Source organism: Argentina anserina, chromosome 5 (assembly GCF_933775445.1).
Source record: "Argentina anserina chromosome 5, drPotAnse1.1, whole genome shotgun sequence".
In the NCBI taxonomy this organism is placed as follows: domain Eukaryota; kingdom Viridiplantae; phylum Streptophyta; class Magnoliopsida; order Rosales; family Rosaceae; genus Argentina; species Argentina anserina.
Window position 1 is genome coordinate 2,932,997 of NC_065876.1, and position 25,966 is coordinate 2,958,962.

At 37.8% G+C, this 25,966-nt stretch overlaps 2 protein-coding genes across 3 annotated transcripts; one reads left to right on the top strand and one right to left on the bottom strand.

Moving 5' to 3' along the window:
- The first annotated feature begins 907 nt into the window (after positions 1 to 907).
- On the top strand, positions 908 to 6,986 carry LOC126796479 (kinesin-like protein KIN-14P). Of its 2 annotated transcripts, XM_050523311.1 has the most exons (22): positions 908 to 1,099; positions 1,194 to 1,351; positions 1,440 to 1,550; positions 1,676 to 1,901; positions 2,101 to 2,228; positions 2,328 to 2,411; positions 2,558 to 2,635; positions 2,720 to 2,812; positions 2,903 to 2,932; positions 3,226 to 3,816; positions 3,903 to 3,984; positions 4,064 to 4,159; positions 4,240 to 4,419; positions 4,542 to 4,648; positions 4,727 to 4,905; positions 5,104 to 5,268; positions 5,351 to 5,604; positions 5,696 to 5,859; positions 5,931 to 6,034; positions 6,174 to 6,434; positions 6,569 to 6,666; positions 6,773 to 6,986. In XM_050523311.1, the coding sequence occupies exons 1-22, from the start codon at positions 985 to 987 to the stop codon at positions 6,829 to 6,831; spliced, it is 3,363 nt and encodes a 1,120-aa protein (XP_050379268.1). In that variant the 5' UTR covers positions 908 to 984; the 3' UTR covers positions 6,832 to 6,986. The 2 variants fall into 2 exon arrangements, with proteins under 2 accessions (XP_050379268.1, XP_050379267.1); XM_050523310.1 differs by lacking the exon at positions 908 to 1,099 and having other exon boundaries at positions 1,320 to 1,550; positions 6,174 to 6,262; positions 6,365 to 6,434.
- A 5,474-nt stretch (positions 6,987 to 12,460) lies between these two features.
- Positions 12,461 to 13,926, bottom strand: LOC126794516 (uncharacterized). Its single transcript, XM_050521260.1, has 4 exons — positions 13,795 to 13,926; positions 13,509 to 13,677; positions 13,326 to 13,392; positions 12,461 to 13,213 (listed from the first exon to the last, which is right to left on the bottom strand). Exons 2-4 carry the CDS (start codon positions 13,658 to 13,660, stop codon positions 12,944 to 12,946), a joined length of 489 nt encoding a protein of 162 aa, XP_050377217.1. The 5' UTR covers positions 13,661 to 13,677; positions 13,795 to 13,926; the 3' UTR covers positions 12,461 to 12,943.
- Positions 13,927 to 25,966: the final 12,040 nt, after the last annotated feature.

Sequence of the window (25,966 nt, forward strand, 5' to 3'; positions counted from 1 at the left end):
AAAGTTCAATTCCTCCCTTTCCAATAAGGTATGACCTAGTCATAATCAGATCAACCATTAGCTTAATTGGTATCTCAGGTTAGATTTTGGTTTCTGTTGTCCCATTCTGTTCAGTTTTGCTCATCATATTGTTCTGATGCATGTATAAGATCATAGAATGTGACAATTGAGTCTGGTGGATTTTCATCTCACTTCATGTGTATTATATCTTCGTTTTCAAGCTTGCTGTTTCAGATGAATAGCTAAGTCCTTCAAATACAGGTTCTTTTGTAGGGCGTCAAAATCCATCAAACTAAACCCAAAGAACAACATATCAAAATTACATAATAATTTGTAAGATTACTTTTTTTTTTCAGCAGTAGCTACTTCTTGACATTTTGTTGCTTCAAATGTTGATGGTTAATTTCCTTGGTTAATGAATGATTAATGACCAGCAGCCGTGTAAGCTGTAAACGATAACCAGTGCAACACCTCATTACTTTCTCTTATCATGAGCGTAGATGGTTTTCCGAGGCGCTTAACGGACCCTTTAAATCTTATAAAAGCCTTTTTTTTGCTTTCACAGTTTTGGTTTCTCAGACTTATACTCAGGTTCACAATCCAAGGTATGCTCTTGCCCTCTGTAGCTGCATTTGTCAATTCTGTTCTTATGTATAATGATACTTATCATCTGTATGTAAATGCTAGTTGGCTATCATATATCAGATTGAATTTGTTTTCTGCTTATTTCAATCTTGATTCCTTTAGTTACCAATAAAGAAGATGTACTTAACCTAGCAGTTGATTATCTTTGAGTAATTATATAGCTCGTTTTTTATTTATCAATTTGAAGTTCCCATCTTTCTTGGCTAGTACCCTTACATTGATATTCAGTTATAATTTTTTCAGGATTGTTCTCATAAAATAGAGAAATATTGCCTGCTGAGAGGTTAGTAGACTTATAGTTGAGCTCCACAGCTAGATGTCACTCCCAAGTTTTTGATAATGGAGTCCTCTTCAAATCACCACAAAACTGAAAATGGAGGAACCTCAAGCTCTAGTGTTCCTCCTAATGGGGATATGTCTGGACGAGTTGTCAATGGTACTGGTGAGACTGAAGGTAAGTATAGCTGGCCTAATTTACTTTTCCGCTACATTGTGAATCAATCTTAAACAGTTAAACCTTGCTCATACGTCTGTAACATACTTTGCAGGCAAGCGTCTAGCTTATTTAGTGGAGTGGTTAAAAAGTTTACTTCCTGATTTAGACTTACCAGCAACTGCTTCAGATGAAGACTTGAGATCATGCTTGATTGATGGTACCATCTTGTGTCGGATATTGAATAGGCTTCGACCGTGTTCTGTTGATGAGGTTGATATCCTAGTATCCTCACTATAAGTTGTTTACAAGTTGGATTGAGTGTCGGGTTTTTACTTTCAATGTGCATTTTCTATTATAGGTTAACATATCTAATCAGAACTCAGCTCCAAGCTCAGAAAATGTAGCAAAGTTTTTGGCCGCCCTTGATTCATCAGGCCTGCCCCGGTTTAATATATTGGACCTAGAGAAGGTATACCTATATGTGAATTTTATGCAAACAGATTTCTTTGCATTGTGTCGATGTAATTCAGCTTTCAGTACTATGTTCAATTTAAGTTCCCTCTTACTCAGTTTCTGATTTATATTATTGTGCAGGGATCTATGAAAACAGTCATAGATTGTCTTTTAACACTTAGAACGCGACTTGGGTCAAATGTTGCAGCAGACGGTTTATCTCTGTTTAGTCCAACTGGTGATTATGACAGCCCTCGTAGAGATTTATCTTCCCGCGGATTTGGTTCTCCGTTATCTGTAGAAGAGAGGCAAAAGGTCTTGTCTGAATCAAAATTTCAACGTGCATTGCGTAGTCCTATTATGTCAGGTACAGTTATTCTCTTGCACTCAGATCCATCACGCTTGGTAACAGGCTGATAATGATTGTGCATAAAAGAAGATGGTACTGAAGCTCCCATACCAAATTTTGTTTTCTCTGATATAGGGTTTATTTGGTTCAGTTGACAAAATGTTAGATGCTGTTTTCTTCTACCATTCGATGTTTGACATGACTTTACTTTCCACAGAGCCATCATCAGGATTAATGCATCATGTTGGACATAAGTTCCATGAGATGTTTCAGTTGAAACAAGGACGCTACGCCGATCTTCCTGCTTCAAAGATTTCAGAAATGATGAAATCCAATAGTTTAGATGTATGTTATCAATGTAGCTGGAAGCTATATCAGGATTTTGTTTTGTTGTCTCATCAATTTTGATGCAGCTTTAATGCATTTCAGTATCTCTTGTTGCAGAATGCGCCAACTCAGTCCCTTTTGAGCGTTGTAAATGGAATTCTTGATGAAAGCGTTGAAAGAAACAATAGTGAAATACCTCATGTATGACAATCTTCTTTTTTCGTTCTTTTTTCATTTCTGAGAAGACTTATGTATGGCAATCAGAAAGCACACGTACTGTTGGGAAAAATATAGTTCCATCAATACAAATACAGTAATTTCCATCTGAAATTGCCTTTGTTTTGCAGCGTGTAGCTTGTCTACTGAGAAAAGTTGTCCAGGAGATTGAACGCCGTATATCAACACAAGCGGAACATTTAAGAACTGTAATATGTACTCAGAAATATTTTTGCTTGTGATCCATTTAAGAAATGCTTTGTCTAAATTTGTTTATGGTTTTGTGGATCCAGCAAAACAATGTTTTTAAGGCACGCGAAGAGAAATACCAGTCAAGAATCAGAGTACTTGAAGCCCTTGCATCCGGAATCAATGAGGAAGGCGAGGTACGAAGGATCATTCAAACAAATATATTAGTATTTGACAGCTTCACACAAATGTTATGTCTCATTCTTTAAATGATTCATTTGTTACAGCTATTCAGGAACCATATTCAGCAAATAAAGGTATAATTCAGAGACAATGGTATTATTTTTATTCATTCATTCAGCAGATTTTCTTCACATGCTACTTCAGTACTTCTTCATCACTTAAAGTACATGAATGCTAAATAATCATAAGAGATTTTACCATGTGAGCAACTATCAACTAACCTTATATCAGTGATTCAAAGTTTTTTTTTTCCTAAGGGTCAGTGATTAAAGACTGTATACTCTTAAAAGAGAATCCAGAGAACAATCTTTGTTAATTTTAGATAAATTTCACAATATGTTTTAGTTGGAATGGTTACTATTGGCAGAATGAGAGGACCAAGATCGAAGAAAAGAAGAAAAATGATGATGAGGAAGTGATCAGATTGAAGAAAGAGAAGGAGCATTGCAACCTTGAAATTTCAGGACTGAAGCAAGAGCTGGATATAGCCAAAAAGACATATGACTTGCGTTGCTTGCAAATGGAAACTGACGTGAAAAGTGTTAAAGCAGCGCTTGGAGAAAGGATAAAAGAACTCGAACGCCTCTTGGCAGATTCAAGGAATAAGGTAAAAGAGCTGGAGGAAAACTCTGAGTCCAAAAACAAGGTTTCTAGTGAAACCTTAAAGCTTGAATTTTCAAGAGAAAATATAAAGCTTGAAGAAAAGGTAGAAGAACTCGAACACCTCTTGGACGCTTCAAGGAATAAAGTGAAAGAGCTTGAGGAAGGCTCAGAATCAAAATATCAGTCTTCTCGAAGCCAACTTGAAGGACGGGTAAAAGAACTTGAAATTCTCTTGGCAGATTCAAGGAAAAATGAGAAAGAGCTTCAGGCAAATTCTGAGTCCAAAAGTCAGAGTTGGATCAAGAAAGAGTGTGTTTACCATAAATTTATGGAAGTTCAGCTTGGTTCTTTGAAGGTACTTATGCTTTGGATCAAACTGTTTTTTTAGCTATAATATCTGATGAATAGTCATAGAATTTTTCAAATTCATGAATTATTCAGGAATTGAAGCTGTCATCTGTGTCCATTAAGCAAGAAATAATGAAGGCAGAACGAAGCTACACGAGTGAATTTGATCACTTAGGTAGGATTGTGCTACTGAAAAGTTGTATTCCTTTCAGGTGATGGAAGATTTTTATGCAACATTGCATGACCTTTTTCAGGTGTGAAACTTCAAGCTTTAGCAGATGCTGCTGAGAACTATCATTCGATTTTGGCTGAAAATAGAAAGCTGTTCAATGAAATTCAGGATTTAAAAGGTGCCACAAATTTTATTTCTCTACTGAGCTTATATCTGAAATAAAATTATTGAAGTTCACTTCTCAGTTTTCTTACTCAGGAAACATCAGAGTATATTGCCGAGTAAGACCCTTTCTTCCTGGACAGAAGGAGAAAAGAACATTGGTAGAACATATTGGTGACAATGGGGAATTAGTAGTTGCAGACCGCTCCAAACCAGGAAAAGATGGTCATCGATTGTTCAAGTTTAACAAGGTCTATGGTTCAGATGCTACTCAAGGTTCTCCGATACCTTTTCTTTATATGTCTTCATATTGTTTGAATGATCTGCATTGATGATCCTTGCACTGATTATACATGAAAATGATTGGGTTAACATGTAGCCCTGTTTACTGTTCACAGCTCAAGTATACAATGATACGCAACCATTTATACGATCTGTACTTGACGGATATAATGTGTGTATCTTTGCTTATGGTCAGACTGGATCTGGAAAAACTTACACCATGGTATGGAGCTCAAGAAAGTAGATGATAGTGCACAAATTTTTTCCCAACATGCTAATGCTGATATTTGTTTCTTCTCAGACTGGTCCTAACAATTCAACTAAGGAAAACTGGGGGGTCAACTATCGAGCCTTAAACGATCTCTTTGATATCTCTCAGAAACGAAAAACCTCCATTACGTATGAACTTGGTGTTCAAATGGTTGAAATATACAATGAACAAGTGCGTGATTTGCTATCAACTGATGGTACTCCGAAAAAATATCCTTTCCCAAATTGTTTTGCTTCAAATGGAGTTTTTCAGACACTTATATTCTGCTCCATCGCATGGTTCTAGCAAATGATATATTTAGTGTCATTTTTGACATTGCTTAAAATCAGCATTTGTCAAAGTAATGTGAAATGAGAATTCTTTTTATTGGTTTTAGTTACAAGCATTTGTTTCCTTGACTTACACACACTCGGGATTATGACTCATTCTCAACCCAATGGGTTAGCTGTGCCGGATGCTACTATGCGCCCTGTCAATTCAACCTCAGATGTCATGAAATTAATGGATACCGGATTTAAGAACCGAGCTGTTAGTGCCACTGCCCTCAACGAAAGAAGTAGTCGCTCTCATAGGTTTGTGCATCTCAACATTGATGACATATGTCTGCATCTTATATATTCTTTAGGAGTGTGACACTTAAATGTGTTTATACAGCGTTCTTACAGTTCACGTACGGGGGACAGATTTGAAGACTAGTACTGCTTTGGTTGGTAATCTTCATCTTGTAGATTTGGCAGGAAGTGAAAGGGTAGATCGTTCTGAGGTAACTGGAGATAGACTTAAGGAAGCACAACATATAAACAAATCACTATCTGCACTTGGAGATGTCATATTTTCTCTTGCACAGAAAAGCCCTCATGTACCATACAGAAATAGCAAGCTTACTCAAGTACTTCAAAGCTCTCTCGGTACTCCTCTGCTCCTAGAATTATTAATCTCTTGTTCTCATTGAGATTTGTCTTCCATAGCTCAAACAACAGTTTCTGTTGATTTATACAGGTGGACAAGCAAAAACACTTATGTTTGTGCAACTTAATCCTGAAACAAATTCATATTCTGAAAGTTTAAGTACTCTAAAGTTTGCTGAGAGGGTTGCTGGAGTTGAGCTAGGAGCTGCAAAAAGCAACAAAGAAGGCAGGGATGCTAGGGAGTTAATGGAACAGGTCTCACTTTATACATCAGTTTTCTTGCATCACAAGCAAAACGGGTTTCTGAATTTCTTTTGGCTCTGCAGGTCGCAATTCTCAAAGACACTATATCGAAGAAGGATAATGAGATCGAACGATTGCATTTACTTAAAGAAATCCAAGTTGAGAAGCGTGGGACACGCTCAGTAAGGTATGAATCCTCTCACCTAAGCACGCAGACTCTAGAGGTAGGACTCCTTAATCCTCAGCTAGCAAAGCTAACAACCGCCAGGCGGGATAGGCTTAGGACTTAAGGCTCTTCTGATCCTGAAAACTGTGTTTTTGTACAGTTCTGATACTGATTCCCAGCAGTCCATGCATGACCTTAAACACCAAACTAATATACTCCGGCGATCAAAGGTTGCCGGAGATGAAATAGGTCAGAATAAATCTGGGGGTGCTGAGATGTTAGGATTTGGAGAGGTTGATTATGAGGAGAAATTAAGTGACTTATCTGACGGTGCTCTTTCTGGTGGAACAGAAACTGATGGCTCTGCGTCTGCTGACAGTTTGAGCTATTCTGAAAGCACAAAATCAGATAGCTTAGAAAAGTGAGTGTTCATTTATTACTTTCTTCTCCAGTTTGATACATAGGATATTTTAAATTTTCAGCGTAAATTAACATTTTGGTCTACTCATCAACTATACTCATCATCAAATTAAACTCGATCACAATTTTCTGCAGGCCTAAAAGGTCAGTTAGGATTCCCCGACCTTCAAAACCAGTAGTACATTCCTCATCTACAATATCAGGATCAAAAAGCCCTTCGACGGTTTCATCAGGTAAGCTTTTCTCTTAGTAGAATAGCAAGTAGTCAATTCCTTAAACTTGATGGATTATATATGACTATTATCTCTCTCAAACTATCGCAACAATTTCTTATTTCAGGTCTAAGAAAAAGTAGTAGCTCTTCTTCACTGAAACCAGCTTCTAAACGGTGGCATTGATTGATAATGTGTAGGTCTAACAATTTCTTGATGCAAGTAGCCCAGACGTTACTATTTCTGCTTTTCTCTCATTTTCCATATACAAATGTATAGTTTCTCTTTGTCTAGCAATTCTTTTGTTACTTTCCAATCCCACTTGGTGATTTAGGTGTAATTATTCCCGAGGTTCAAAGATCTTTTAGCTGGGGAATAGCTGCTTCTTCTTTTACTTGGAAATGAGATGTCTTCCTCTATTGTTCTGATTACAAAAACGAACTTGTGTTTATAGCGTTCAATTTTGAACTGATGATGAAGTGAAATAGTACAGGCCATTGTCTTTGATACGTGTGTACGTAAAGGTGGATTCTATGGCCATGAAACCTCACACTAAAGCCTTTGCATTACCTTCAAGACGACACTTACCCAAAACAAGTATCAGCACTACTATAGAATGGACCTGCCGAGCTATAACAGGTAATGCAGTAATGGAGTTACCTAAAAAATGCACCAACCTAATGCATACAAGGCAAAAGTTTCCAAACTATAAGTTCGTCTTTTACGGTGAAATGATTATCTCTAATAAGGGCTGCTTTCTTCTTTAATCTTTACTCGCCTACGAGATTTTGCATGCTCCAATAACTTCACATCTTTTCTTCAAGAACTTGTTGGAAAAATGGTTGGAAAAACCATTTAAAACCAAATTTTAATTGATTAATTAAATTAAGTTAAACTTATAATTAATCAAAGATGAACATAGATTTGAGTTCTCCATAATGAGGGCTACAATATCATATGTTTCTTTGTGTAATTTGGTTTGTGGGTGAATAAGAAATTGTCACTCAAAGATGGCTACTTAGAATGAGGGATAGGTATTTGTCCCACATTGGAGAAGAGAAGTGTTGAAAAGACTTTATATAGAATCCATTGTGTATGGATTGTAAAGTGTGTAAGCCTCTTTATACCCTCTCGCGCACTCACAGGGGTGCAAATCCTAGGTCGCAAGGGAAACTCGTGTATGCCCGTGCGACCTGTAACAACCTTAAATTTTTCAATACATTATTTGATTTAATTTGAATTCTATAAAGTTATGAATTTCAGTTTAAATGAATATAATTGTTTGCAACTTTACAGAACGGAAACGTTCCGAGAACGTTTAATAAGAAAAACGTTACGTTTCCGAACGAAATTATCGATTTTTATTCCGTCGCTCGGTTGCGAAAACTTTCTTCACGAAAGTTGTAGAGCTCGTCGATATGAGTTCGTGGATATGTGACGCGTTCTAATCGGACGATGTATGTAGAAGTTATTAACGTCGGAAGTTAGTTTCCGATTTGGAAACGAGTATAAATATAGTGTTTTGTGATTAGGGTTTTCCATATTTGGAAACTCTCACTCTCTCTCTTCGATCCGCCTCCCTTCTCTTTCTCTCTTTCCCTCGGTTCTCTCTCTCACCCGATTCTCTTTTCCTCTCTCCAGTCTGATCGCTCTCCCTCCCCAATCTCCGCCCTCAGCCCTTCGTGGCCAGCACCGCCGCTCCCTACGGCCTCGCAAGCTTCCCTACAAGCGACCCTGAGCTTGCGGCGCTCTACCTCACCGCCGAGAGCATCGCTCGTTCCCCGAACTCCTTCGCCGACACCGTCCTCCTCTTACCTCTGGAGCCTCCACGATAAGGGTTGAACCCCGATTCACCACACGGCCTCACCTCCGCTCGCATCGACTGCGCCGGCCTCTCTAGCATCACCAACGACGAATCGAAGCCTTCACTGTTGAGCTAGGTATGAATCGATGATTTTGATGTTGTGTGTGTGCTTGTATGATGATTTGGGGGTGATTGGGAGAATTGGGATTCGATTTGGAAAGATTGGGGAAGAATCGGAAGTGAAGGAGGGTGGGAGATACCGCCGCCTACAGGCGGCGCGTGAGGGTGCTAGGGAAAGCCTAGGGGTAGTCGGAGGCCGTAGAAAGGAAGAGGGAGAGGAGGGGGAGAGTTTGGGCACAGCGGTGTCGAGACACGCTCCGTGGTTAGCATCGGCGCGTGTGTCCCACGCGCGGCCTCCCGGCGGGTGGCGCGTGAACCCCACGCGCCGCCACGTGCGGCGGCCTGTGAATAATATATCAGAAGGGTATTTTGGTAATTTACTGTGTACGGTAAATGTAAATGTAAATTTTTATTTACGTACGGTAAATGTAAATGTAAATTATATTTTACGTATGGTAAATGTAAATATAAATTACTTTCAGTAAATGTAAAAAGTAATTTGTGAAAGGGTAATTTAGTAAATTTTATTTACTGAGATTGTACTTGCATTTAAACAGTACGTATACGTACAAAAATACGTAAACAGTACTATACGTACAGAAATATGCAAATAGTATGTATACATACAGAAATACGTATCATTTTGTGTATTTGTACAGTAATACATGAACATTACTGTGAATAGTAACCGTGAATAGTAACTGTGCCCAGTAAATTCGTAAAACCGAAAATTGCTTAACAGTAACCGATTATTACTGTTTCGGCATTTAAAGGTTTACGAAACGTTTCTAAATCCTTTTCTTATCTTTTCAAGGTGATCTATAAAGCGAGGAAATGAATTATCTTCGGAAATTGTGGGATTACGCTCGACTCGATAAGGTGAGTAAAATCTCACATATTTACGAATCTACCCTCGCGGTGATTCAAGATTTTTGCAAGAGTATTTAATAATGAATTACAACATGTATACAATTTAGTGGATTACATATATACTGTATACTGGTAATAAATACATATATATATATAGTTCATTATATTATATAATGTTATTAATTCATTAGAAATTGTCATTTTGATGACGGAAGATTGTGTATTGAGCATGTGTTGTGAAATATGACATGTATAAGATACAGTGGACTATATATATATTGTATAAATGGTAAATAAGTACGAATATATATAGTTTGCTATATAATATACTGTTATGATTTTATTGTGATTATATTGAGCATGTGATTGAATGGTACAATATGATGTGAGATTATTGTACGTGATTTTTAACATTGAGATTGTTAAAATGTGAATTGTCTTCGGACCTGATTTTTGGTACAATATGATGTGAGATTATTGTACGTGTTTGGCAAGTCGAAACCTAGCCTTTGGCCGGGCGAAAGTTACGATACAGTTAGAGCTCTAGTCTGTCTGCCTTAGTACTGCATGTGAGGTAACGGGTGGTTATCTGCTCATGGGTACTAAGATTGTTTTGGATGTTGGGTAGCGGGTGGCTATCCAATATCGGCGGTGTATTACGAGAGGGGTAACAGATGTGTACCAGCATTCTTGGTACCCGTATTATAAATGCATTTGGGTAACCAGAAGGGTTACTTAATTTTCTCATGAGCGTTTCATTTCATATTCCTTTGGGACAACCAGATGGGCTGTCCATTGACTCATGAGGGCATTTATAATTGTTGATTTGTGATTTTTCGTATATTTTGATATGCGAATTATATTTTGATTTTACTCATACGAGCTATAAGCTTACCGGGTTTGTGTTTACAATCCCGGTGCACCAATTCGATGGTGTAGGGGATAATTCCGCAGGTGCTGATTAGTGGAGATTGAGCGACGACTCCAGAGGCTCGAAGTCGTTCGTATCCTACTTGTGGTGAGGTTTTAGCGTGGATTTGTGTGTGAGAATTGGTGTGGTTTTATTTGTGAGATTTGTGAGTGATTTGTGAGGAGTATTTCATTTCCATTTTATGTATGGATTATAAATTTGGGTTGTAATAATTGGTTTGTCTGAGTTGTATTGAGAACTCAGAATTGATCCGCTGTGACATTTTAATGATTTCGATTTTATTGAGATTATTTTGTGTTTCACGACTTTAGAATTTTGAGTTTTTAAGCTCGAAATTTTGGGGTCGTTACACGACCTGCGGACACGAATGCAACACCGAATTGAGGGTCGGAACGCAGATTCTTTTTGCATTCCGAAAATTCGGTTTTGACTTTTCAAATTCTTCTTTTGTAACAACTGAGTTATTGTGTGTTATGGAGAATTATAACAGAATTGAAATCAATGTTTGTAACATATGTAACTCATATATGTTATGATTTTTTGATTTCTATAACAGCCATCTTATTAATTGCTGATTGCAAATCCTCACAGTATAAATAGCCACCATCCTTTCATTGTAAATCATCCCATTCGAAACACATATCTCTCTCACTCTCAAAGTTCTTAGTTCTTCTCTGGTGATAGATAGAGGTACCTTTCGAGTTCGTTGAGGGTTCTAGTTAGTAGTGCAACTTTCTAGAATTGTTTAGTCGTTATATCCTGGGAGACAAGCGCCAAGCATCCTTGCACCGGTAGAGGAGGCATAAACGTCTTAAGGACAGTGTGGTATCACACACGTCTCGACTAGTTCTTCCATTACAAATCGTTCGGTATTTTTGTTGAATTTCTTTTCGTGTTCTTCATTTCTAATTATTTATAATTCAGCTTATTAAATTATATATGCAATATATCACTGATTTTTACAACAAAACTAAAGGATATTTACATGCACATTGCTTGCATGTTCAGGGCCTGTTTGGCTCTTGTGTTGAGCATATACAAATAATCAAAGGGATGTTCTAAAAAAGTGCTTGGAAATTTCTTTTTGCTTCAAACTAAAGCACTTGATTTTAATCAAAAATAGTGTCAAGCAAATCCTAGAAGTTTGTCTCAAAATTTAATCATCTCAATGTCCTTAAGCAGCTGAATTGTCTCAAAGAACTTAATAAACAAGTTCGATAACTAGTTAACTACTATAACTCACTATCACTGATGTTTGATCAACATTCAACTACTGATCTAAAATGAGGCCACCCAACCTGTGTGCCCTAGCGCTTCAAGCCTGCGCTCTGTCCTAGTGCGTCTAGCGAGTTTTCGAACTTATGAAGAGAATCTTTTTACCGCCGGTGGTGATCGGTTTGCCAAATTTACTTTTACCCTGCGCTATTGTTGTTGGCTCACCTCAACCCCCCACACCTAGATAGAACAAAAAAACAAAGGGCAAAAGGGATGCCCTATAGCCCACATCCCTGCCTGCTTACGCGCCTGATCACATGCAGTTATCAGTTGCTGCTGACAGCTTTGGCCAACAAAATGAATAGGCCGGCCAGCTTTAGGAAACCTCTCAACCACTCAAAAGCCAGACCACCCTCCTGGCAATTTCACATGCCTAACTGGCCCCTTGATGGATACACACCACCATCATCAATTGCACCCCTCAATTGACTGCGGACTAGTCACTATTACACTACTACATCACCCTTCCCTCTTATACCATTTCAAAACCCTAATAACAATCCTCCACGTCTTCCCCAAGTCAGCCTAAACCAAGCCAAACATATCACTACAACCAAACAAAACAAGCACTCCAATCCAATCCACCACATGTTATTATGTTATGCCATCGATGCTTCCAAAGTCGGAAACCAAATGCCCCACTCTTCTCGTCCTCTTCCACACCCACCCAAACTCCATCATACACACTTTCTATCCTTTCAGTAAAACACAAGCCACCTCAAAAGACAAAGCTATGTTTAATTCATTTTATTTCAAAGTCATTGACCGATCATGTTCATCCGTGGCTCTGTGCATAATAGAGAAACTAAGAACAATAACACATGAACTACCAACAATTTTATAAATTCCAAAAGATCTAAATCCTCGGTTCCTCCAAAATACACAATTACAAAGGGAGGACGACAGAGAACCAGACAAGGATTTTGGGAGATTACAAACTCGTCCCATGAAACCTCTATCTCCCCAAACAGAGATGGCTACAGACTCACTATTTCTTCTCTTTATTCCTCAAAAACCAACATCTTCATTATCTCCCAACTCACCATTCTTAATTTACATATACATTATCCTTCTGGTTTTACAATACAAAAGGAATAACATCAGATTGAGTGATTGACCATAGGACTCCTATATACAAAAAATTTACACACTCCAAGAGACCCAAAAACAAAAACAAAATTAGTAAGCTTCTCCTCTCTAGATTCCTCTCTCCCCAAACACCCTCTTCCATCACTTCTGATAAAAACGCCGATGCTTATGGAGGGTTTGGTGTTTCCTTCAATATTTTGTAGTCAGATTTAAGCTACAGAAGGGATGCTGCAGTTCCTGCGGTCCCTGCTAAGACAATCAAACCCTTCGATGCGCACAGCAACTGGCTTGTCCCCGGATTTCATCCGGACACAGCCTCCGTTGCGCCCCGCCGTCGGCGAAAAGGGCCCCACCTTGCTGCTCAACCCAAACTGCTCATCTTGGATCACCGGGTTTGACGCCCGGCTCGGCGGAGAACCACTAAAAAACGGCGGCGATAAAGCCAATTGCTTCATGGATCTCTCACCTCCGCTATCCCCCTGTAATACATCAAATCCAAACAGAACAAAAGATTAGTTTTTGAGATGAAATTTGTCAGACAAAACATTTCTGTAGAGCTTAAAATTACTGAAATGATGAAAAGAAGGGTACCTTATTGAGAATCAGGTCCAGAAGTTCAGACGCTGCCTGAGAATCTCCAACCTCTGATTGGTATTGGCTGTTAAACAGCAGAAGATCAAATATTTATCAGCAAAACAAATCATAAAGGTTAGATAAACAGAGAATCAAATCGGAAAGGTTCAAGGAAGCAGAGAAGAGAAACATAAAACATACTTGAAGCATCGATAAGGAGATCTGATAGAGTCATTAAGCGACGGATTAAAGGCGCTTAAACGACGTGGTTTTGGGCACACAACTGAATCCACCATCTTCATCCCCTCAAAGCCTGCCATGGCGTTCCGCTCGTAAGAAGCAAATTTGTTCATATCTTTATAAAGAACGCCTGCACAAAACAAAAACCAAACATCCCATCAGAAACCAAACTCAACAAACAAAAAAGCTTCCAACTTTGAAACGCAAAAACCAAACCCAGATTAGATCTAAGGCAGAAGACACGAACCTTGAGCTGCCGAGGCTCCGAGGAGGAGGAGGAGAGAGAAAATTAAGGAGGAGAGGAAAAAGGGGGATTGAAATGTGAAGCTTTGGGGAGATTTGTTCTTCTCTCTGTTTTGGGGTCAGAGAGAGAGATAAGGGATGGGTTCGCTGGCCTATTTATTACGACCAAACCATTGGGGTTAAAACTAAGCTGTCTCTCGTGCAGCGTTAGGAGAATCTAAGCCGTTGATCTGGTTGACTATATGAGTTGGTGGGACCGTGTCCTGACCCGAGTTGTTACCAATCCACGTGATGCACGTACGCCCTTGTTTCTGATTTGTGATTCCTCCGGTGATTCAATGAAAACTTTCTTTTTCAAGTGCAAGTATATTCTCTCAAAGGAACTTAACCAAAAAAAATAAAATATTCTCTCAAAGGGAAAATATCTAATTCTTTACTTATGTGCAACATGTGCATTATTTGCTGCCAAAAAATTTCAGATCAGTTCCTATATTTGGTTAATACTTGATTTTGGATGGATCATATTAACTTTGTAAACAAGATTTTGATTGAAAATTATGATTTCCTTGTTTTAAAGGTTATCAATCAACTGTGTTTCAATATAATGACAGTCAATACGTCAGTTTCTTTAGTCGCAGTGTTAGGGTTTTTAATCTCCTTCTTTCGGGTAGTTGGTCAAATAATTTGGATATAGGGATTATATAGGGTTACAATTTAGATTTTCATCGGGTTAATTTCAACTAGATCTCACTCTCTTTCCGATAAATTTTTCAATCCTCCCAGAGAACCACATGACAATGTCTAGTAGTCCTCTAATCCAATTACAATTTGACATGTGGATTTATTACACTAAAATTATAATTTTACATATTTTTATTACTTGTGAAATGACTGTTATGGGTATTAATGATTTTGAACTAAATTTCATATTTAGAGTTTAGAGTTTAGTGTTTATGGTTTAGGATATTAGATGCTAGGGTGTAGAGTTTTAGAAAGAAACCAAAAATAGTATTTGATAAAATAGCTTAAATATGATTTTTTTATGTTTAAATCATACGTGTTAAATTGTAATTAAAAAAAATGACCACCAGACATTGTCATGTAATTCTCCGGAAATACTGAAAAATCCATCCTCTCTTTCTCATTGCATTCAACCCAACCATGATAGACAAATTATATTTCCCATTTTGAGTGTGATATTCAAAACCATTAAACTCTTTTGACTAATTTGATGGGATGAACAGATTCTTTCTTCTAGTATTCATTGCTTGCAACATAATTTTTTTTATATGAGATCATCGTGTTGACTAAATTTTTACGAATAACTCTCTCACTCATTAGCATGAAAAAGATGTTTAAACAAGAGCGTGTCTAACACAATTATGTCATATCATCCTTGATATTATATAGGAGAACTTACTTATTGGTACTAGATCACATTTGAATTAACTAAAAACTAACTGTTTATATTCTTATACAAATTAAGACATAAGCCAATCTCAAATAATAAGTATAATAAAATTGATTAATTAATTAATGTAAAAATATCAAAAATACCAATATTTTCGTGAAAATTACCAAATAGCACTCTTAGATCTAACAAATTTCTCTCTCCTCATTTTTTAGTTTTTTCCGGCAAATTTAAGTTTTCCGGCCAAAACACCGGCAATTTGGAGGTGAGCCAATATTTAAGTTTTTGGTACCATATTGCATATGTTTTGAGAAATTTTGAAATTTCGAATTTTACTCACAAATAATCACAATAGTAGTTAGTTTCTCAGTCGACAGTAGCAGCTAGATTAATAGTCGACGGTAGCAGGTACCTTCCAAGTCGGCAATAGCAGTTAGATTTATAGTTGACAGTAGCATGTACTTTTCAAGTCGACAGTAGCAGTTAGATTTATAGTTGACAGTAGCATGTACATTACAAGTCGACAGTAGCAGGTGATTTTTAATTCGACAGTAACAGTTAACTTTATAGTCGACAGTAGCAGTTAGTTTTTATAATCGACAGTAGCAGATAAACTCTTAATTGATAATAACAAACACTATGGGTCAAAGATGGGTAAAAAAGTAAAATATTTTATGACATGTGACAACTTGCCATCATTTGGTCCTTATTTGTAAATTTTTGTCTTTATTTACTCTATCAAATTAAGTAGTGAGTTATTTGTAAAATAAATTGTTGTCTGGTACTTTTGAGTTATATGCTCTATTAAATAATACATTACGGCTTAATTTTACTTTTGTCATGTCGGTAAACAAGTGTCATTTAGTCATTGCATTAAATAAAAGTATCACCATACATAGAGAGTTTTTCCAATGAAGACCATCTTGTTGAAGACTAGTTAAGGACCAAATAGATTCACTCACTTTTCGATCTTATATTCATATTGGACCGTTTAGTTTGTAGATCTATACGAGTAAATCATCCTTGTAAAGTTTTGTTCAAATTGAAAATCGTTAAGACATTTATAAATATGAATTTTTCATTAAGAACTTGAACGGTTCATGTTTGACAATTTTGGTATGTTCGCTAATTTAATTTATTTTGATACCTTAATCATTATCAAATTAGCTGAAAATTTGTATACATAATTTACTTATATATACCTAAAATCTAAACAGTTGAGATAGAAAAAATATGTATAATTAACAATTAAATTTTTAATCCTCAACTAATCCTCAACAAGATAATATTCCTTGGAAAAATCACACTATACATATACGAGTTTGAAAGCATCCTCTCGATGTTCACAAAAATTGAAACTTAAATCGAAAAGGCAAACCCTGACATGTAATTAAGAGTAGAAACAATCCCACACGAATTTGACACTAAAACCAAGGATTTGAACAAGCATTTGTGTCTTGTAGGAAAAAGAAGAAGAAGCATCTATCTGAAAAGAGGAGATTAAAATCAGCAAAGTGTATTATGGTAAAGCATAAAATGCCAACGAGTGAGGTGGATGAGCCTCTCGATTCCAATCCAAGGTGTAAAGGACGGAAGAACATGTTTGCAAGTAGTGTTTGGAAAGTGGGGACTAATCCTACAGTCCTACCCTATTCCAATTAACCATTCCCATACCCTTTCCCACACGGCACTTTGCCTCGGCCTTCGCCTTGGGCTCCTAAACTGTTAAAAGGCTTTTTCTATTTTATGGGTCGAGTTCAATTGGGTTTGTATTAAATTCCATGCCAAGTAGTTGCAATAGTGGTCCATTGGAATTCATTTGATGGTTTGAAAATAGGAATATCCATGATCTACTAACTTCTTGCAATATGGTCACTAGGTTAGATGTTATGCCACTATCAAATGCCTATGGCGGATTGCTGTCCATTCTAAAAGGGTAAGGTGGAGTTACAACCCATGTGGCAATAAAATGCCGGTGTGTCCCGACCGGAAAGGAGAAGTCAATCAGAGGTCGAGAATTTAGGTGTTCTGTCCATAAGGTATTATGTGTTGAGCAATAGAAATAGTGTTGTTACAAGTTACAACTAACAAGTTCCGATTCAAAACCCTCTACAAGGCAAGTGTCACTAGGGTTCATCATAATTCAGAAATTCTGACAAAGATATGCAAACAAGATATGTATCGCATAATCAGGAAAATAATGCTCCATTTCTACTACAAAAAAATCCCAATAAAAAAAGTAATAATGAAAGATAAAAAAAGAACTTATCAAACCATTTATTAGTTGTTAGGGGTGAACATCGATTTAATATCTTACAAAAGGCGGCCCATGTTTTGGCCCGTTGTAGATCAGCCCACTTGATCTCCGGCACTGATAAACACTGTTTAAGATTAGGGCTCGAATTGGTTTGTAGATGGGTTCTCAAGTCCCTCGTGTGGCAATAGATCTAGGAGATGATATTCAAAATTATGCCAATATCATCAATGGAAACTCAGGGAATAATGATAATATCTATTCAATGTTTGGTTCTCCTGCATTTGGTGATGCTATTAGCTCTAGTCACAGCCCTATTTAAAGTCAAGTTGGTGTTCCAAGTGACCCCAAAACCAAAAGGAAAGCTAAAAGAGCCAAGAATTTTTCCATTCAAGAAGACAACCTTCTTGTCTTTGCCTGGCTCAATACTACCCTTGATCCAATAATAGGAAATGATCAAAAAGGTGTTGCATATTGGAAAAGGATCTGGGAGTATTTCCATGCTGAGAAGAACTTTGAAGTAGAGCCTGATCGTAATCCAAGTTCTCTCATGAATCGCTGGTCTGGAATTCAACTCGGAAGTGAATAAATTTTGTGGCTATTATGCTGAAGTTGAAAGGACAAGACCAAGTGGTACTACTGATCAAGAAAGGGTAATTTAAAATTACCAATGTGAATATGTGATATATTCAACTCATATATGTATATATATGCAGTCTCTGTAAAATGTGTCAAAATTGGAACTTCACTCTGTCTCTACTATATATATATATATATATATTATATAACAACTAACTATATATTTTTGTTTTTGTGTTTGTTCAGATTGTAGAAGCTAAACAAAACACTAAAACACTAACTTTATATTAGGAATGATTAAAGCACTAAAACACTTTATAATTGTACCACTATATATTATATAACAACCAAGTGGCACCACTTTATAATTGTACGTACATTCTTATTTTTCATGTTTGATATATGTACAGTTCATTACTTCGATGAACTTAAAGCACTAAAACCGAGAACATTTTTTACACCCCCAATCCAAGAAAATAAAAGATGACTCGCTACAAGGTCCCAATGTGTTCACCTCCCAAACAATATATATACTGTGGTCGCAAAAGGTTACAGTTTGTATGGGAATTATATTTATAAGTAATACACTATAAAGTTACAATTCCACTCTTGGAGGTTTGTTTTGTTGCCGATATCTCCTATAAGTAAGATCATGATGGGAGCTCTCCCTAAAGGTTGAGCTGCTTTTGGAGCATGGTTTCAAACTTCATGTCGGCCCATTATCTTCCTTTGTGCCCATCGTGTCCACTGTCCAGTCCAGCATGCCTAACAAGTTTTTTCGACAGTTCTCATTCTTTTTGGACTAGGCCAAATGTAAATAGCCTACTTAAGTGACTGAATAGTGCACACATTTCCTCATGTTCAGACTTATCAGTTCAGTTCACAGTCTATTAGTTTAAGCTGCAGGGCTCCAACCCTTGGGTCTTATGATTGGCGCAAATAACGCCTTTCAGCCTATTTTACAAAAAAAAAAAAAAAGGAAAACTCCGAAATTATTTGATAAGTTCTAAATAGATATAACCATCGACAAACCATGATAGAAAATGTGAAGGAAATCAATCACATGTGGCTAGATTTCATTTTTTTAATGGGCTATCAGCTACTCTCACGCCGTATCCATTAATGAAACCGTAGAATACAAGGAGAGACATTGAGCCTAAATCCTATGATGTAAGAACATCCCAAAATAATATCAGACGTCACATAACCTAAACATTCTAGCAAGCACCTTTTAGCAAGGTGTGCACCATTAGCACAACCATTTGCATTACAAATTTGGCAACATGACAGAAGGATAGTGCTCATCCAGAGCTATAAATTACCGTGTCTATCAACTTTCCTACTACGTTGCCATTGGAAATACTAATAACACTAAGTTTCATCCTGCTACTAAGAGGTTGCGACCGTTTGACAAAGTAAGAAACTCGCCGCCTCAATAGAGCAAACATGGCACAAAGAGTGCAAAACTAGGGCATAGCCCACGTCTTATTGAAAGCAATAACAACCTAAGAACTACTAAAACGAAATAGCATACCATAAGATGCTTAAATGCCCTAATTGGGCTACTTCTTTCATTAACCAAAGCCATGCCCAATAAAATGGACCCAACCTTAGACTTAGTCAACGCCTCACGCCAAGGACCATGGAGGGAAAAGAAGACCAAGAGAGTCTGGCTCGCCCCACCATCGCTGCCGCCGGATCGCCTTCCGTTCTCGCCAAACTGCCGCCATCACGCCATTGGTAAAGCTTTGATCCCACCATTCCTTTCTTAGATCGTATTGAAGAAAACCGATCCAGATTCGATCTGAGTAGTCAGAACCACCACAGGCCGCCACGAGCACTGCCACCGCCGGCTTCCTCAAATCACGCAGCACCCTTCCCTGTCGTCGCCCAGACCAGTGGGAAAAAGCCAACCCCTGATCACCACCGCCATCTCCATCTTCCTCAACACAAAGCTACCACCACATAACAGAAATCGAAGGGAACGATCCAGTCACTCTACCACTGCAACCAAGACAACAAGGCAAGTCCGACAACAACGGAAGAGCTCGCGCCGAAAAGGGGAACAAATCACCAAAGTCAAACTCAAGCGCGTGAAGACGCGTTCTATTCTAAACTTTTGTCAATGTTTGATTGTACACTTATGGATTTCAATTTTAATGATGAGGGTTCTTCACTTTTTTCTAGTCTCGCGTTAAAATGACTGAAATTGCATGTGTTGTTAGTTTCAATGTTACATAGATAGAAAAATTGTAAAAACGCAATCATGTTGGAACACAATTTGTTTTTTAATCAAATACCATTATGACTTCAAATTAATTACGTAAAAGTACATTGGTAATAGCCAGAAACAATATAAATTATATATTAAATGTAAACATGACAAACAAAGATGCAATAATTTAACTCAGTTTTAAGTGTAAATATTAAGAGGATGAAACAATATAAATTATCAGTATAAGTGTAAATTCCTAGCTTATACATATACTAAGGTATGTTTCCCGTGCTCTGCTGTGAGGTTTTTACCACTAAAAATTTGTCAGCAAAATAGAGCAGAACACAGATATGGTGGTCTTCTTTTTGGTAGCAAAACACAGATGGTAGTTAGATTTGCAAACTAACTCATATCTTTAAAGGAAGATTATAGGCAATTAAAATTAGTGTTTTTGTTGTTGAAATAATATAGTGATTAATTCAAACATTATTATATATGGCTTTAGTACTCTAAGGCTAACTAAATTGTAGTTACACAAAAAGGTTGGAGCCAATTACATACCGGAGTAACATGAACTCTGCATCTGATATGATCAAGCAACCATGGTGTTAATGTAATAACCCGATTTTTCGGGACGAGTTAATCGACTATTTCTAAAGTTATAAGTTTTCGAAAATATGAAATCGTGTTCGTTCCATTTTGTAACGTCGGGAATCGAAAACGAAAACGTTATCGGAACGCTTAATTTGAAAAACGTTACGTTTCCGTAACAAATATATCGACTTTTATTCCGTCGATCGTTGATGAAAACTTTCTTCACGAAAGTTGTAGAGCTCGTCGATACGAGTGCGTGGACATGTGACGCGTTTGAATCGGACATCGGAGGTGGAAGTTATTAACGATGTAATTTAGTTTCCGATTTAGAAACGGGTATATATAGAACTTTTTCTGTTAGGGTTTCCAATTGTGGAAATCCATTTCTTTCATTCTCTCACCGCCTCCCTCCTTTCCCCTCTCCTCTCTCTCTCCTTCGGTCCTCCCTCTCCCTCTCGACCCGAGCTCCTCCTTCTCCCTCTCGACCCCGAGCTTCTCTCTCTCTCTCTCTCTCTCTCTCTCACTCTCTCTCGGACCGAGCTCACTCTCCCTCATTTCTTTTCTCCTTCTGTTTTTCTTCCTTCACCGAGACCACACCGTCTCCTTCTCCTCCGCCTAGCGCCACCCTCCGGCGAGCCCAACACACGCAGTACCACCATCTTGATCGCCTTTTCATCCTCTTCCAAGCCATGTTCCTCGATCATCCGTTGCACCCACGAATTGGTGAGATTTAAATCAAGGCAGTCGAACACCACCGAGGAAGCTCATCACCCCGTCAGATTTCGACGATGTTTTCCTTCCTCCTTTGGGTGAGCTTGCCTAAACTATTCATACCCAATCTAATGTTTATTTCAATTTGATGAACCATGGACTAATCTCTCTTGTTCCTCCCCTTTTTCTGGGTTCATCACCGTCGGTACACCACCATCACCGTCACCCTTCTTCTTGTCGAAATTGAGAGCTCCTCTGCCCCTAATTGATCTAAAAGCAATCACAGCCATCCAAGGGACAGTGGCCATGAAGAAGGAGGACTGCAGCAACTCGGATTGGAGTCAAGGACAGAGCAGCATCCTCGGCTTGCATTTTAGTTCTTCAGGTGGCAATTCCGCTCCTAACCCTCTAATTGATGTTTTTCAGTTCTTGTGAAGGCTATATTGATGTTGTGTACCGAATTGGAAGTGTTAGATTAAGCTTTTGGAGGCCGGAGTAGTGATCGGAGACAATGGGGTGAATTCCCCTGTTTTTACCATTTTACGGTTTACCTTTTTACCATTTTACTGTGATGTGAAATGACAAAAATGCCCATGGCAGAAAAGTTACTGTTTTACTATTTACTTTTACGGTTTTATCCTAAAATTACCATCAGTAAAAGTAAAAAGTAATTTTGTAAAAGGGTAATTTAGTAAATTTTATTTACTGAATTTGTATTTACATTTAAATCGTACGTATACGTACAGAAATACGTATTAATATTTATACGTACAGAAATACGTATTAATATTTATACGTACGGAAATACGTATTAATATTTAATACGTACAGAAATACGTATTATTATTTATACGTACAGAAATACGTAATTAATATTTATACGTACAGAAATACGTATATAATATTTATACGTACAGAAATACGTATTAATTGAGTATTGTACAGTAACCGTGAATAGTGAACAGTGAACAGTAACTTCGTATAACCAAAATTGCTGAACAGTAACCGTTTATTACTGTTTTGGCATTTAAAGGTTTACGAAACGATTCTAAATTCTTTTCTTATTCTTTTAAGGTGATCGTTAAATCGAGGAAAGGAATTAGCATCGCGAATTGTGGAATTACGCTCAAGTCAATAAGGTGAGTAAAATCTCACTGAATTACGAATCTACCTTCGTGGTGATTCAACATTTTTACAAGTGTGTTTATCAGATGAATTACAACATGTATATAATTTTGTGGACTACATATATACAGTATAATGGTAATAAGTACATATATATATATAGTTCATTAAATTACGTACTGTTATTAATTCATTAAAAATAGTCATTTCGGTGACAGAAAAATTGTGCATGTGTGTGATTTAAATGGTACGATATGATGTGAGATTATCGTACGTAATTTTCAGGTGTTTATGAAATATGACATGTATAGGATATAGTGGACTATGTATATATTGTATAAATGGTAAATAAGTACGAATATATATAGTTTGCTATATAATATACTGTTATGATTTTTATTGTGGATATATCGTGAAAGTTTTCAAACGTACAATATGATGTGTGATTATTGTACATGATTTATCACGGAAAATGTGAAATATTGTGATTTGTCTTCGGACGTGATGTGTGGTACAATATGATGTGAGATTATTGTACATGTGAGGCAAGTCGGAACCTAGCCTTTGGCCGGGCGAAGGTTACGATACAGTTAGAGCTCTAGTCTGTCTGCCATAGTACTACATGTGAGGTAACGGGTGGTTATCTGCTCATGAGTACTCAGTTTGTTTGGATGTTGGGTAGCGGGTGGTTACCCAATATCAGCTTAGTACGGCATGTGAGATAACGGGTGGTTATCTGTTCATGAGTACTCAGATTGTTTTGGATGTTGGGTAGCGGGTGGTTACCCAATATCAGTTTAGTACTGCATGTGAGGTAACGGGTGGTTATCTGCTCATGGGTACTCAGATTGTTTTGGATGTTGGGTAGCGGGTGGCTATCCAATATCGGCGGTGTATTACGAGAGGGGTAACAGATGTGTACCAGCGTTCTTGGTACCCGTATTATAAATGCATTTGGGTAACCAGAAGGGTTACTTAATTTCTCATGAGCGCTTCGTTTTCTTTGGGACAACCAGATGGGCCGTCCACTGACTCATGAGTGCATTTATATTTGTTTTGATTGTGGATTTTCATATATTTTGATATGCGAGTTATATATTTTCATTTTACTCATACGAACTGTAAAGCTTACCGGGTTTGTGTTTACAATCCCGGTGCACCAATTCGATGGTGTAGTGGATAACTCCGCAGGTGTGGATTAGCGGGAATTGACGGACCGCTCAGAGGGCTTGAAGTTAGTTATCTCCAGCTTGTGTGACTATTTTGTGAGAAATTGTGAGGATTATTACATTTCCAACTTACGCAATGTAAATTATAAATTTGGGTTGTAATAATTGGTTTTCTGAGGTGTATTGAAAACTCAGTGATGATCCGCTGTGCACTTAAATAATTTCATTTTCATTGAGATTGTTATTGGTGTTCTAACGACTCTGAGATTTTGAGTTTTTAGGCTCGAAATTTTAGGGTCGTTACAGTTGGTATCAGAGCCTAAGTGCGTATTTGGCGATTATCAATACCATCCAGGAGCGATGATCCGACTGCAGGCGGGCTCCCATCACATGCTCCTCGGTATATATATGTTGTCGGGTACGCGAGAGTGTTAGGAGCCATACCTTATGGTTTGGTCCTGTAGAGAGTATTGTGACGATACTCCGATGATTCACCTTCTTCTGAAATTTCATGATTGATATTGGTTGGATCTATTTTGTCGAATTCGAGACTTCACATGTATGACTGAGTGTTAATTGTTGAATGGTGATGAATTTGGAAAATGGCCGTGGACAGGGCCGAGGACGGACGAGAGGTCGAGGCCGAGTTAGGGCTGCAGGCCGAGTCCGCAATGTAGAGAACCTTTATGAGGAGGCTGCTCCACTGGAAAGACAAGTTGATCTTGTTGCTATCGTTAGAGACGATAGTCGTGTGTTGAGGTTGGTCAAGGGCATGAGTGAGCTGCTAGTGCTGTCATTTCATGATGCTTGGATCATATGGTAGCGGACCATTGGATCGGAGTATCGGGACTTACTTAGTGATGATTGAGTACTATGAGTTAGAAAGAGGATAATAGCCATATTCATTTATTGATAGTTGGCAGTGGAGGGGTTAGGATTGATTCCTACGCCTATGGGAACTCTTTATGTGTCACTTCACTTTTGGAGTGTTCCTCGAAATTGGAGACAATGAAAGGCTTATCCTCTTATGATTGGAAGTAGAGAGTTCTCTGCTTATTTGATAGTAATTTCGGACCACACTATGATGTGATCTGAGGAATCGATTGGTTGAGGCCGCAGTACTCAGTGATGAGGTGATCTGAGGAATCGATTGGTTGAGGCCGCAGTACGCGGTGATTGATTGTTTTGACATGGTGGGTTCTTTCGTAGACCCAGGAAACCAGAGTGTCGTATCTCTGACTCGAGTCAGATAATGCCATGAGAGTTTGAGTCATAGCATATGTTGAGTATGGGAATCTGAAGTAGCTATCACAGACATAGTTGTGATGTCTGAGTAAAGTGAGACGTTTCAGGAGATACTGTGTGATAGCACCTATAACGAAGACGCCGTAAGGATGAGACAAATGAATTCAAAGACTTAATGACCGGTGCGATCAGCTTAGAGAGGCTACAATACTCTCTGAGTTTGACATGCGATCCAGATACTGGAATGCTAACAAGTTTGAGTATGTAGTTTCCTATCAGGGCAGAGAACTATCAAGGAGTCTTGATAGAGAGTGTTGACCCTATATTGAGGGATGTTCAGTGTTTAAATGTTGAGGACTAGATTTTAGTTATGCAACTAATCTAGAGATGTGTAGACCATAGGTTGGAGGTGGTTAACGAAAATTTTCGTGACTAGCATCTCTAACGTTATTGGTAACAGAGTGGTAGGGCGTGTGATACGTCCTTAGGGTGGTAATACAATTATTGAATTGAGATTCACATTTTGTCGACGTGACATTCCAAACTTGTTTTGGTTTGGCTATAGGCAATTGATGTTACGCATTGATATTGGCTGAGTAAGAAATATAAGGTGATGGAGAAATCTCAATGTGGCGATATGAATTAATTATTTGCTAGCTGAGCATTTAAATGAGAACGCTGGTCTTTCAGGATTTAATCATTTTGGTATTGAGGATTGGAACTTCACAATGCCACAGGTCCAAACAAGACGCAATGGCGGTGAAGTAACTCTATTAAAGGTAAGGTATGAGATGACCTTAGCTTAGTGGTGTTTTAACGAATTTCTTTTTCGTGACAAGCACCTTCCAACTGGTAAAGAAATGGTTGAGAACC

Coding starts and splice junctions, on each gene's coding strand:
- LOC126796479 (XM_050523311.1), top strand. CDS start 985: ATGGAGTCCTCTTCAAATCACCACAAAACTGAAAATGGAGGAACCTCA. Junction 4,160..4,239: donor TGAAATTCAGGATTTAAAAG/GTGCCACAAATT, acceptor TTTCTTACTCAG/GAAACATCAGAGTATATTGC. Junction 5,269..5,350: donor AGAAGTAGTCGCTCTCATAG/GTTTGTGCATCT, acceptor GTGTTTATACAG/CGTTCTTACAGTTCACGTAC.
- LOC126794516 (XM_050521260.1), bottom strand. CDS start 13,660: ATGAACAAATTTGCTTCTTACGAGCGGAACGCCATGGCAGGCTTTGAG. Junction 13,393..13,508: donor TCTCCTTATCGATGCTTCAA/GTATGTTTTATG, acceptor GCTGTTTAACAG/CCAATACCAATCAGAGGTTG. Junction 13,214..13,325: donor TGGACCTGATTCTCAATAAG/GTACCCTTCTTT, acceptor GATGTATTACAG/GGGGATAGCGGAGGTGAGAG.